Consider the following 13,648-nt stretch of genomic DNA (forward strand, 5'->3'; position numbering starts at 1 on the left):
CCATGAACAATAGAACTTAGAAAATATTTTGTGAGTCCATCTGCTACCTCCTAGACTAGATCAAGATTCTCTGGGCTGGAGGATGCGGGAAAGAGGATGAGAAGACACCGAAAGGACATAAGGAGAGAATGTGGTGGTGCCAGAGTCTAACAGGCTAACTTGGAAGGTCATGTCAGACAAGAATGGCGTCAGCATTCCATTCCAGTGCCTGGTCTCCACTCCTGTCACTATTGCCCTTTCGGTCAGTGTGGCATGTTCTGACCGCCTGGCTGGAGTTCTGCCTGCTTTTGCCCTAGTCTTTCTCTGTGTGGGCAACTCCCATTTAAAAAACTCCAGACTCCGGGAAGTACTCTTACTGCTTTGGAAAAGCCCAGAAATCAGGGACTGGGGAAGGGTGTTAGGGAAAGAAAGCCTTCTTATACTCAGGTGGGATAGGACCAGTTCAAAATCAACATCCATGGGACACCCGACACGGTACAGGAAAGTGATGATACACAGCCCTTCCAGAATCTTTCCTCCTGTGGTCATTCTATCTTTCTTTGCCTAGAACAATTAGGTTGTTGAGCTACAGCTGAGACTCAGAAAGGATTTCAAGGAACAGAATTTTCCACTTCTTTGATTCCTTTAAAGATAGGAGTATCTTGGGATGCCTGGGTGGCTCAGTCAGTTAAGCATCTGCCTTGATTCCAGGGTCCTGGGAGTCCCACACTGGGCTCCTTTCTCAGAGGGGAGCCAGCTTCTCCCTCTGCCTGCTGCTCCCCCTGGTTGGGCATGTGCGCTCTCCGAGAAAATAAGTAAATAAAATCTTTTTTAAAAACTAAAAAAATAGGAGTCTCTTCTGTGACATCTGCTGCCCCCCATCTTCAGCTGTGCTCCTTCCTGACTCCTTGCCATGAACCATTGACATGTGCTCCTCTCCACACCCGGGGGGATCTTTTATTCCAGGGCTAAGAATCTTAGTTTCTTTAGATTGCTGTTTAAACGTTTCTCTCTGGTTATAAACTTGGCTTTGTGTCTGGGAGCCCTGTAATAACAACAATAAAAAAAGTCATTTAGTAAGCCGAAGCTGTTAGAAGCTGTTAGATAAATGGCATTACAACTGGCTGTCAGTAGTAAAGTAAATAGTAAAAAGATAGCATGACTGGCTGGTCCTTTAGACCACAAGCTGGAACTGGACTTTTGTACTTTCTGCTGAGAAAAGCAAGAGGTGACTGGGAGTGGGAGGCTTTACCACATGACACGCTTCTGCACAACGACAGTAACTTTCTGAAACACTCTGAGCACTTCTCCTCTCACTTTATTTCCCTACAGTGGAATGAGGGGCACAGGCTCGGGTTTGACAGATGAGCTGTGCCCCGCGCAGGACAGTTAAAAGGAGTTGTTCCCCGGGGCACACACAGGCCCAGTCCTCCGGCGGAGGCCTGTGTCCGGACACCCTGCACCTTAGCGCTCTGGCTTTGGGACATAACGTCTCTGCTCACATGCCTCGGGTTTTTTCGGCAAATTACATCTCTCTTTTCTACCCTCCCTACTTTTAGGGAGCACGCGTTTGGAAAGCGGTTGCAGGTGGAGAGAGGCAATGTTCAGTTGGCTCATCACGCCTTCCAAGCTATCCGGCTCGCTTTTCCCCCCATTCCGGCAGAGAGCTAACTTGAAGCGCTCCTTTCCATTTGTTGGCTGCACTTAATGCTCTTTTAGGTCCTGCCTTCTTTTGGGGAACAGCGGAGGGCGGAGAGGAAGGAAGCGTCCTGCAACCACCAATACTTTCCTCTAGGAGGAGCCGCGCGGCCCAGAAGAGAGTGACACGCACCCACTCCAACTCCTTCGCGGGGAACGCTTCATCCCAGCTCCTCGGAATGCCTGGCCCGGACCGCGCTCCGCGCCTCCGCAGCGGCTCTCGAACCCGTCGCCCCGAACTCCCGCTTCCCCTCGCCGCTGCAGCCCGGGTCGCGGGGGCGGCGGGCCGGGCCCGGCGTGACCCCTGGTGAGCGGCGGCCGCCGTTTCCCACCCATCCCCTCCTGTCCTCCCTGCCCGTTTCACCCCGCCCCCTCCTCCTCCCCAAGCCTGACAGCCCGCGAGCTGCCAAGCAGGGCGCAGCCATGGGAAGAGGAGGCGGTCTAGGGAGCGGCGGCGGCGGCGGCGGCGGCGGCGGCGGCGGCGGCGGCTGGAGCAGCGGTGGCGGCGGCTGCTGCTGAGCCGGGGCGGCGGCGGGGACTCCGGGCTGGGGCCGCACAGGCCGGAGGCCCCCGCGCCCTCGGCCCCAGCGCGGCAGCGAACCCGCGCTCTCTATCCCGAGGCGAGACTCGGAGGTACTGGAGCGGGGGAGGGCCCTCAGGGAGTCGTGTTCTTCTTTTCCCCCTTTTGTGCCTGGGGCCCTGGGAGTGGACCAGTTGTTTATGAAAGTGGGGCTCTGGCTTACGTATTTAACAGGAATCTTTTTTTTTTCCCCCCCGGGGGACTTGGAGGTTGGCTATGCTTTCCTCCTCCTCGCGAAGAAGTTGTTTGCGGGCGGGTTGTTGTAACCCGATCCACGCTATGGATGTGTGTGTGTGTGTGTGTGTGTGTGTGTGTGCGCGCGCGTGTGTGTGTGTGGACCTTGGTGGTGGGCGTCAGGGAGTGGGGGGCGATAGGCGAACCATCCCACGCTGGCGCCTGCTGTGACCAGTGTTTGCGGTGCCTGGAGGGGCTTCCTCTGAAGCCAGTATTGTTAAAGTCCTAAAAGTTTTACGAGTGCTGCTCTTTGACCACGTCAGCCGGGCTGGGGCAGGAAAGGCTGAGGCTGCGGCCGCCGAGCGGGGAGAGGTCCCTGGCGGCGCGACCGGAGGAGAGGGGAGGTCGTTCGGCTGTGCGCGTCGCTACCGCGCGCTCCTCCCCAAAGCGCACCGCCCTCTGCGCGTTTGTGCAGACTGCAGCCACGCTTTGGCACCGGCGAAGCTGGGGTCAGTAGAGTAGCGGCCACCGGTCCCCGGGAGCTGGAGTGGGTAGAGACGGCGTGGCGAGCCGAGCACCCTCAGCCCCTGACACACTCGTGGTTATGAAATCAACCAGGCTCAAAGTTTGGACAGAACTGCCCGAGGCATGAGAGCTGCGGGTGAGTGGGGGAGCCGTGCGTCTGGGGAGAGGGTGCTGGCGGCGTGCGCAGGGTGCCCGGCAGGCTCACCTACTCGCGGGTGCGTGGGGGAGTCTATTTTGGGGTGAGTGCTTCGTGTATAACCCGAGTGGGGACGCCTTCTCCCGCGCGGCTGCGGGAATTGGTAACCTGGCTCCGGGTGTGTGCGCTGTACGGGTGTACGTGAGCGCTGTGTGTGTGTGTGTGTGTGTGTGTGCTCCTGGGGAGGCGTGTCGGCGCCTGAGCCAGTAGGGTGTGCAGGGAGGAGGTGGACGGGAGGAGGAGACCGGAGAGGTGCCGCCCGCCCGTTTGTGCAGCCTGGAGACCTTGGAAGGGACAGGGAAAGGTAACGGGAGGCCAGAGGGTTGGGAAGTCGCAGGAGTCCTGCATAGGATTTAAATACCACGGACTCTGAAAACACTAAACCCCTTGTCTTTGAGGAGTTGCGGGCTGGAGGTGGAGGTTCCTGGAACTCTCCTGAGACTTGGGATGAGGATGACACGGTTTTAATACATGGGTGTATGTGTAGGTCCAGAACCCTGGAGGTCCAGGCCCAAGTTGGAGCTGCAGATCTGAGATTCCCGAGGTGCCGCTGGGCACAGTCCAGAAACTAGATGATCTCTGGGGTGTTTACCTTTAGAATCCCTGGCACGTGTACCTGGAAAGGCACTCACCTTTCTCCATACATGTTGTGGCCCCTGTGCCGTGGGCAATTGGTGTTCTAGGCTAGTTTCCACCCGGGTCACCCTGCAAGCCCTTTTCTCTGGGGTGCCAAGGTATATAGACCTTGGAGGTAATTAGTGTGAAATGTTTTCCAGAAATTAAAATGCTGGATAGAAGCAAAATAAAATGATTTAGTAGACAGGATTGTTGGTTCCGTCTTTTCTGTGATTGGGGATGCTCTTTCCTTTTGAGAAAAGCTTGGTGCTCCCATATTAGATTCCAAGGGGTCTCTGGTTATTTATAGTTTTTCTTCAGATGGACTTCAGATGCTGGAAGGATGTGTTTTCACGCAGAGACCCCTGGAAAACATTATTTGTAGTTTAAGCACGGCTCATCCTTTTTCTCCTTCCACCCTTGTAAACTTCTTGATTCACATACGTCTAAGGGAAGTGGTGAGTCAACATTAGGTTTTTCATTTGGCGTAAATACATCACAGTGAAATTATAGTTTTGGTCGGAATGAGATGGAAAGCCGACACTTAATAGGCAAAGGTGTGAAATGAAAGTCTATAAATGCAGTGACAAAGCCATGACTTTCCATTGCATTTTTTTTTTTTTCAAACTGAGCATAACTCTGCCTTGCAAATATTTGTTCTAGGCAGAGTTTGGGGCTGTGTTTTTTCTATTATTAGTGCGTAAACAGCAGACTCCACATCATAAACCACTTAAAATGGATACTAGGCATCTTCTCTATGCTCTCTGGTGCTTGTGTTGAACAGATGTTTAAGGTGCTTGGTTACCTCTGGGACTATCATGTGGAGTATTTCATTAGGTCAGGACATAATGTTTATAGCATAATGTAATAAATGGAGCCCCAGTTGCAGTGTACTTCTGCCAAGTGCATGAAATACCCCAGTATGGAAACAAATCTTGAAGTTGGTCTAACTTGGCGAGCTTTTTGGCTATCTACGGGTAAGCATTGTTAATGTAAAGGTAAATCTGAGTGATACAGTGAGAATGTGGCACAGCAAATTGTTTAACTTAGAAAAACAGGCGTGGGTTATATTGATTAAATTTGCTAACCTGAAGATTAAACTTCTCTGGTCACTCCACTGGTAAATTGCACAGTAATGGGAACTTGGTTTAGTTTAGAGAACAGTTAAAAGTATGTCAATAATGAAAATAACTTAGGGTGTTCACATGTGTCCATAAAACCCTCACTTTTTTTTTTTTTTTAAAGAGAAAACCCTATAATCTCTGTGGTAATGATTTAAAGAATAAGAGATTTCAACTCATCCAGTCACTTTCTGAGCGTTGAATTGATAAGAATGGAAGCTTGGTAAGGCTTTCGAGTCAGCCCTCTGCTCATTGTGTAAACAAAGCAATGAGGGTATCTTTTTGGCAAGGGATTTTTTTTTTTTTCAACCTTGAACGGTATAATGTTAATAACGTGCCCAATAAAATGGTTGAAGAGTATGGTAACCAATTTAAGAGGTACCTAGCAGATGCATGAACGTGCACCTCAGCAGCCCTTTCTGTAAATGGGCCAGCCCACCTCTTCTTGAAAATAATCAGCTGGGAATCTTGCTTCCTTGCTGGCCAGTCCATTCGAGAAGAGATTCATTATTAGAATGTTCTGCTTTGCACTAAATCAACATTTTGTTGTACCTATTGACCTACTGTTCAGTTGCTGGGGCAACACACAATAATCTAATCTCTCTTCCCTTTAAGTGCTATATTTGAAAACAAACATTATGCCCCTTCTTCCTGAATTATTATTATTTTTTCTTATCTTTGGAGCTCTTCTCACCCACAGTGGGGTCCTACCCTTCCCTCCCCTGACAACATGCCCCAGAGTCTACATTCGCCACATCTCTCGTCATGTTTGTCACCTAAAACTCAGATGTGAAATCCTTAGTTCTGGACTTTCTGCATCTGTTCAGGCTGCTTAATATTCATGAGCTATTTTAACCATCTCATTACACAGTTCACTAATTTCAAAGCTGTAAACAAGATAGCAACTTACTCTTTTTAGATTAGTCATCCACAGTCAAGACATTATAATCCTTCAGAATATTTTTCATGTTAACTGTACTGCAGTAACAAAAAAATTTTTTTTGTCATGCCTGAATGTCCTATCTATCTATGGAAAGTGCAATACAGTGAAGTCCTTATAATCCTACTACTTAATTTTCCCCTATCAAAGGAACACTAAGCCAAAAAAAGAAAAAAAAAAAACCACCCAGATGTAGAATGTTCTGCAGACAAGCAAATTGAAGTTGAATATCACAGAAAGGTAGGGACCACGAGGTATTCTTTTCCTGGAGCTTACTGTGTCTGCTTCCACAAGCATGAGTCAGTCCTAGCAATCAGGCATTTACTGAAGGCTCATCCTCTCCACGTCTCAAAGAATATGCTGTCTGGCACTAAACGAAGTGACAGTACATCTGACAGAAATGCTTCCTCAGGCGACTGGGATTGAAGATGTATACATAGGACATGACTGAGTCAATAGCCCATTCTTCTGGAGGTCAATGGCTCGTCGTGTCGCAGGCAATTCAGAAGCACACATATTACTGCGTTGGTTCTAAGACAGGTTCTTGCTTCCTGTTGTGTGTCTGGATCCAAGTCAGACACAGGCTGTGGTGGTTTTCACTGCCCAAGTTCTAGCCTTCTTGGAGGAAAGAAGCAAAGCTGGTATATAGAAGGCAGGGGGTGGGGGTGTTGGGGGAGGGAGGGTGTGGTTCAAAGACAAACAGCTTCGGGGCCCCTTGGATCTCAGTCTGAATTTGAGCTTTACCACCAATGTGCGTGTTAGCTCCTCTGAGACTCACTTTTCTCCTTGGTGAAAATTATGATGCTTAACACCCAGGACTGAGGTATTGACACATAGCCCCTGTAGCATTTATGGCCTCTACTGCTCATTAGACACCTGCCCGATACGATGGATTGCCCTTTTATGTGCCTGTCTGGGGCTTCCCAGCTAAGTTATGTTTCCCCAGCTACCAGCTGAGAATTTGCCACAGCTGAGAATCTTCTGTCTTCTTGCAAGAAATGTTTATGGTTGATGATGATGACGATGTTGTTTTTTCTCAGCAAGGCTGAATGTGAAAGAAAGAGCCGTTTTTCCTGGCATAGAGAGAAAACCAACCTGTGATATGGACTGACATCTGGGTCTACCAGAAGGTCTTCCTGTGCACATGGACTTTTAGTCAGAGCAAGGGGCAGTGACAGTCCGTGCCCTTTGATGACGTTGTTCATGCTGCCCCCCTTGTGTGTGTGTGTTTGCAGTGAGATTCCTCACTTATCCCCTTGCGTTATGATCCCCATCTCTATCACATTTGCTTCTGAACTTTATTCTGTTCTCTTAGAAAGGAAGGAAATAATCAATGATAAAGTGCCTATTTTTTTTTAAAGTTCAAAAATTCGTTTCGCAACTCTCTACCTTCTATCCATCCCCCACCCTCTGGGGAAAAAAAGTTATGGCAGACCCACTGACAAGTACTTAGACATGTAATTTCCAAACCAAAGTTCTACTTTGATATAAGAAGCCCTGAAGTCAGGATGGCATAATAGGAAACCATAGTAAAGTTGGTGTTAGGGAACTTGGGTCCCCTTGAGCTCTGCCGCCTGCGGGCTTGTAATTTTTGCTAACTATTGAACTTCCCTGAGCTTCGTATTTCTTACATGCCAGTAACAGAGAACAAAAACAAAAGCAAGGAATAAACAAGATGCCCTTTTAGGATTCTTTGGGAGGCCACGATTTGAGTTCATTTAATTATTGAATTTCTCTTTTCTCTCAACGCCTTTGGGACTTCAACTGAAACTCTCTAAGAACACCTATTTCATTTGTTTTCAGTTTTCTGGTCTATTTTTCCTATCTGTCTTCCTTGCTAGGAACAGTTCCTCAAAACGGGAAATAGATTTTATTCATTTTTATGTTTTTCCACTCTTTGCTGAAAGCTTGTAAACACGGCAGTCGTAAAAAAGTGTTAATCTAATTAACACGGAGTGCTTTGGATAGTCGAACTCTAATTCAGAGCATTTATTTAACAAGCTATAACAATTTTCAATATAAGCATCAAGAAATAGTGTCTGCTTTTCTTATTCTCCCACTGTTAATATTTTTAATCAGTTAAGTAAAACCGGTAAAAGCGTAATCAGGGCTGTGCTTCCTGAAACAATACTAGCTCATCATCGTCCAAAGCAGAAAGTTTTTGGGAAGCAGGTTTTATTCGTTCTTTGTTGTTTGTTGTTGTTTTCGCTTTAAGGGAAAGACAATTCTGTGAGGTTTACCAGACTCTTAAAAGGACAGAAGGGATCCTTGTTTAGTTTCAACTTATTTCTTCAGTCAGTGCTTTTCACTACCTTTTAATAGAGGCAAATGAAGCCTTAGGTCAGGAACCAATTTTCCCAAATAATGGTTCGTAAGAAGGCTGTGATTTTCTCAGAAATTGTTGGGCTGTGTTTTTTTAATTAGCATCTAAACCTACCTTCAAATGCTCCATTTCAAAATCAGTAGATAATTTCTCCTACAGAGTTCTTAAAACTTCCAGATGTGTGTACTGCTTTGATTAGGCATCACTTCTTTTGTGAGGGACAAGACTTCAGTCAGTTTTCTTTAGAATAATACCATTATAATCCCAATGAATTATACTTCTTAGATTGTGAATTTGTTTAAACATAAACAAGTCTATCTCCAGCTGGCTGAGCTTCTAAGTGAAAAGGATATCCCAGGGAAAATGCTCACTTCACGGAGACTCGACACAGGTGGCAGAGAATACTCTGAGAGAGCCCTCGTTCAGCCCTAGAACACCAGAGGAGTTTGCAGATGGAATAGGCGCTGTTATGTACTTACTTATGGTGGACGGCCTGCTGGGCTAGACATTTGCTCTAGTAATTCCTCCTTGATTATTTTCTCAGTTTACAAAATTAAATTTTTAAAGTATATTATTTAAAAACTTCAAAGAACTAAGGGAACTCTGTTCCTACCATAAAGTCACTGGTCCAAAGGAAAATTCATTTTTTTTCTTTCTTAAGAAATGTACTTTATTATATAGTAGGCACCGTAGCTATCTTTTTTCCTTTGGGTTGCTGTACCAAAAAAAAAGTAGAATGTGACCATTACAAAATAGACATCCAGAGTTCTCTCCCCACGTGCTTATTGAAACAAAAGGTGCTACCAGTGATGCACTAAATGGTTCATCTCAACTTTGGCGATGGCTGGTCATAATCTTCCGCCGGTCTTCCAGTTCTGACTGCCCCTGGCCAGGAAGCCTTTGTCCCTGGTCAGGATGATGGCCTGTGATCCTAATTCACCCCATTTGCTGCTTCTTCAGACACCTGCAAGCTACGTTATCGTTATCCCAGAAAACCTCAATTTGGCAAAGCAAAGTGAAAAACGATCTTGGAAAGCCAATGCAAATGATAAATTATGAAAAGAGTACTGAAGACAGAGCCCCAACGGGTGGCTTCTTGCCCTAGGGGTAGTAGAAGATACCAGAATCCTTGGGCAAGATGATGATGAATGAAGAAAAGATATCACTTTGATGCCTTGCAAGTCAGAAAGATTACAGAAAGTGGAGCGAGAGTGAAGAGGAATGATTTCTTTTATATTAGCTCCCAGCATAGCGTCTTATTTCCTTTAGAGACATTGGCACAAAGGTGCTTTGCTTGTCATAGAAAAGTTGTTTAATAAATAGTTTTTCATGACCTTAGTTTGGCGTTAAACAGAGAAATGGAAGTGTTGATAAGATGGATGTGGCGAGCTGGGGGGTGGGGTTGGAGAAGGATCTAGATGGAGTCAGGTGTGCGACTAGAATCTAAGCTTTAAATGAAAATTTAGTATTATTCTCCTTAAATTAGTGATAACACCCAGACTTGATTACCCGATTTCTCAGATGGATCCTGTTCAGGGTTTGGCAAAGTCAAGAAGTTTTTAGTACCTGAAACAAGATGGAGACATATTGAAATTTTTTTCCGTGGGACTTAGTGGGCTTTGGGAGACATACCCAGTTTGCCAGCTCTGAGTATGTCCCTCATCAAAGAGCAGACAATTTTAATTCTCTTTGCCTTTGTCCTACAAACTTTAGTGTGTTTATTCCATATAGTACATGTAGGGTATGTGAGAATTAGGAAAGTCATCTGAAAAGTACTTTGAAAACTACTTGGGAAAAGATGCTGAATAAATAAAATTTTTTATTAGCCTGCAGGATGTAAGTTTGGCCAAGCTAGTGGTATTTTTGGGATCACTGTGAAAAATCAAAGACAGAACACATATTTATTGAGTCATTACTGTGTTCCCAGGAATGTGCTAGACACTCTGGGGAATATAAAAGTAGTATAAGACATGACCCTTGACTTTGGGAGCTAGCACTCAAGCTAGGAAGGCAACACTAATAATGGTTGTTGTGCGGATTAAGGAACAGTAGACAATTATACAATTTAATGAAAAATTCAATTACAGACCGCAAATGCTATATTTATTTTGAGAGAAGGGAGATCTGTTTGGGCTGAAGTATTTGGGGCAAGAGCTTATGGGCAAAGTGGCTTCTGAGCCAGTACTTTAAATATGGTTTTTTGTTTTGTTTTGTTTTTGTTTTTTTGATAGCTTGATGTTTTGTGTGAGAAGGTTAGGAACTGAGCACCAGGAGACATATCTGGAGCTCACTGGGGCTCAAGGGAGTAGGGAGGGTGGACCAGGCAGCGGATTTGTTTTACACTAGAAGGCTTCTTCGTTGCTTATCATTCATGCTGTGTATACATCTCTCCTTAGGGTGGGACTATTGGGATGGCCACCCTAAACCTAGTCCTTGCTGGAAGGAAGGGGGTGACTGTTGCAGAATGCTTCTGCATACTTATCTTATATGAACATTATATAAATTCAATTTGAAAATTTCTTTAATACTACTCCAGGAGATCAATAAAAGATACCAACAGTATGGCTTCCTTTCAAGAACATGATCTTAATTGGACCCTGCAATGGTAGAATTGGCTTGTGATTCCTTCCTTTACCACCACTTCCCTGCCACATGCTATAAGGACAGTTTTGGCCCAGTAGTTAGAGGGCCTTATGGAACTTTCAATCATCCATCAGTGTTTCTCAACAAAGGCACTGACTCTCGGCTAGGCTGTGCCTAGGGGTATTTGGAAATATGATCATTACAGGGACTAAAAAAAGTTCTAGACAGAAGACGTGAATAGACATTTTTCCCCAGAAGATATCCAGATGGCCAACAGACACGTGAAAAGATGCTCAACATCTCTGATCATCAGGGAAAGGCAAATCAAAACTGCAATGAGAGATCACCTCATACCTGTCAGTGTGGCTAATATCAATAACACAAGAAACAGCAAGTAGGGATGTGGAGAAAGGGGAACCCTCTTGCACTGCTGGTGGGAATGCATACTGGTGCAGTCACTGTGGGAAACAGTATGGAGGTTCCCCAAAAAGTTAAAAATAGATCTACCCTGCAACCCAGCGATTGCACTGCTTGGTATTTACCCAAAGAATATAAAGTTCAAAGGGACACATATACCTGAGGTCTGTAGCAGCACTGTCTACAATAGCCATATTATGGAAACAGCCAAAGGATCCATCGACTGATAAGTGGATAAAGAAGATGTGAGGTTTATCTATGTATTTATATATCTGGATATATAATGGATTATTATTTAGCCATGTGCAAAGACCTGGAGGGAGCTAGAGAGTATTATGCATTATGCTAAGTGAAATAAGTCAAAGTGAAATAAGTCAAAGACAGATATATGATTTCACTCGTGTGTGGAGTTTAAGAAACAAAACAATTGAGGAAAGAGGGAAAAGAAGAGAAAGAGAAGGAAACCAAGAAACAGACTCTTAACTATAGAGAACAGTCTGGTGGTTACCAGAAGGGAGGTGGGTCAGGATTAAGGAGGAAGCGGGCTTGTTGTGATGCGCACCAGGTGTTGTATGGAAGTGTTGAGTCACGGTGTTGTTGAAACTAGTATAACACTGTATGTTAACTGGAATTAAAAAGAAAGGAATTACAGGCTTTTTTAGCACTCAGAGTCAAGGGTGCTTAATTTCTGTAATGCCAGGAGCAGCCCTACAAATGGAAGAATTATATGTCTTCAAACACCAGTGGACTGCTGCTGAAAGCTGATCCTTATTTTATTTATAGGTAAGGAATGGGAGTCACTGAGAAGTGACAAGATTTCTCTAGGATTAAAGCTCCACCACGACAGTGACAGGTTTATAACCCACCTTGTCTAGCATTCTTTCCAGGACTTTCTGCTAAACCACATTGCCACCCACAAGCTTTGACTTTAACCATAGAAAAGTGTGTTATTTACTTCTGTCGTCCATATGTGAGGCTGACAGTTAGTTGTGTTAACTCCCTGAGTGGGTGGGTTGTGAACCGAGGCAAATGACACCTGACTAGTTCTTCTCACTGGGAACACTTGAGACTTGCCTGTGAATCAGGGCCAGCAGATGCCCTCTACCCCGTCAGCCACTGTGATAGTTTACAGATAGGTCAGCATTCTGGAAAGGGGATGGAACAGGCTTTGAAATCACACAATCTGAGCTTGTCTGATGGGGTCTGAAGCCAGCTTTTCCCTTTTCTATCTTTACGTCTCTCAGCAAGTTAATTAAACTCTCTGAGCTTTATCTGCAAAATGGGGATACTGATTCTTACATTACAAAGCTGTTGTATGAACATTGGGGTACATGTACCCCTTCTTTTCACTATTTCTATATCTTTGGGTTAAATACGTAGTAGCACAATTGGCGGGTCATCGGGTAGCTCCACATAGCCAAACTGTGGAAGGAGCCGAGATGTCGTTCAACAGACGAATGGATAAAGAAGATGTAGTCCATATATACAATGGAATATTACTCAGCCATCAGAAAGGATGAATACCCACTATTTGCATCCACGTGGTTGGGACTGGAGGGGATTATGCTGAGTGAAATAAGTCAAGCAGAGAAAGACAATTATCATATGGTTTCACTCATATGTGGAACATAAGGGATAGCACAGAGGACCATAGGGGGAGGGAGGGAAATCTGAAAGGGGGGAAATCAGAGAGGGAGATGACCCATGAGAGACTTTGGACCATGGGAAACAAACTGAGGGTTTCAGAGGGATGGGAGTGGGAGGGAGGGGGAACTGGGAGGTGGGTATTAAGGAGGGCATGTGTTAAGATGAGCATTGGGTGTTAAATGCAAGTAATGAATCACTGAACACTACATCTGAAACAAATGATGGCTAATTGAACATAATAAAAAAAAGAGAGAGAGGAAAAAAAAAAAACAACCAAGCTGTTATAGTGTAAGTAAGTCAAAACAATGACTGGCCCATGTTGGATGCTGCAGAAAGAGAGGACTTCTGTGCGCACCCTTCTGAGAGGCTGTGTGCCCAGGGACTTGATACCTTTACCCATAAAAGATTGCTTGATATCAACTGCTGCTTTTTTCCCCCTCTTCTCCTTTCCCCAATCACCCAAATTTAGGGCTTCAATGAGTCCTTGAAGTGTTTCTTTTTATGAACTATTGAAATGTCCCTCCTTCAGAAGAGTACTACTGGCCAGAGATTAGTTTCTCTAATCCCGGCTTCCCTGGCAGTGTGCCTAGACTATTACCGCACAACAGCAATGACACGTACACCCACATCGGTTACTGGCAGCTTCTGAAACTTGGATTTGAAAGTCAATATTAAATTATTAATGGATATATGTGTTTGTCAGGGAGATTTCTGCCAGTGTTGGGAGACCCTCATTAGGCAAGGTGATACTGTCTGTAAGTTCAGGGAGAATTGAAGGTTGGCCAGTTGGAGGGGTCGTGTTGTGGTAAAAGGTCCTTGTGGGTAAAGAACAGCCTATGGTGATGTGGTA

General features: G+C 45.3%; 1 protein-coding gene across 3 annotated transcripts in view; it reads left to right on the plus strand.

The window, feature by feature from the left end:
* Positions 1-1,777: 1,777 nt before the first annotated feature.
* Positions 1,778-13,648, plus strand: part of GHR (growth hormone receptor) — a 270,645-nt gene continuing 258,774 nt past the window's right edge. The window contains exon 1 of one of the 3 annotated variants that reach the window (XM_059173899.1): positions 1,778-2,310. Coding sequence is in view for 1 of the 3 variants with exons in the window: in XM_059173897.1 (XP_059029880.1) it covers positions 3,080-3,092 (13 nt within the window). In the remaining 2 variants the exon portion in view is untranslated. Of the gene's footprint in view, positions 2,311-2,610; positions 3,093-13,648 lie in introns of those variants that run through there. The other 2 variants (XM_059173896.1, XM_059173897.1) reach the window with 2 other exon arrangements.

Source organism: Mustela lutreola, chromosome 5 (genome assembly GCF_030435805.1).
Source record: "Mustela lutreola isolate mMusLut2 chromosome 5, mMusLut2.pri, whole genome shotgun sequence".
In the NCBI taxonomy this organism is placed as follows: Eukaryota; Metazoa; Chordata; class Mammalia; order Carnivora; family Mustelidae; genus Mustela; species Mustela lutreola.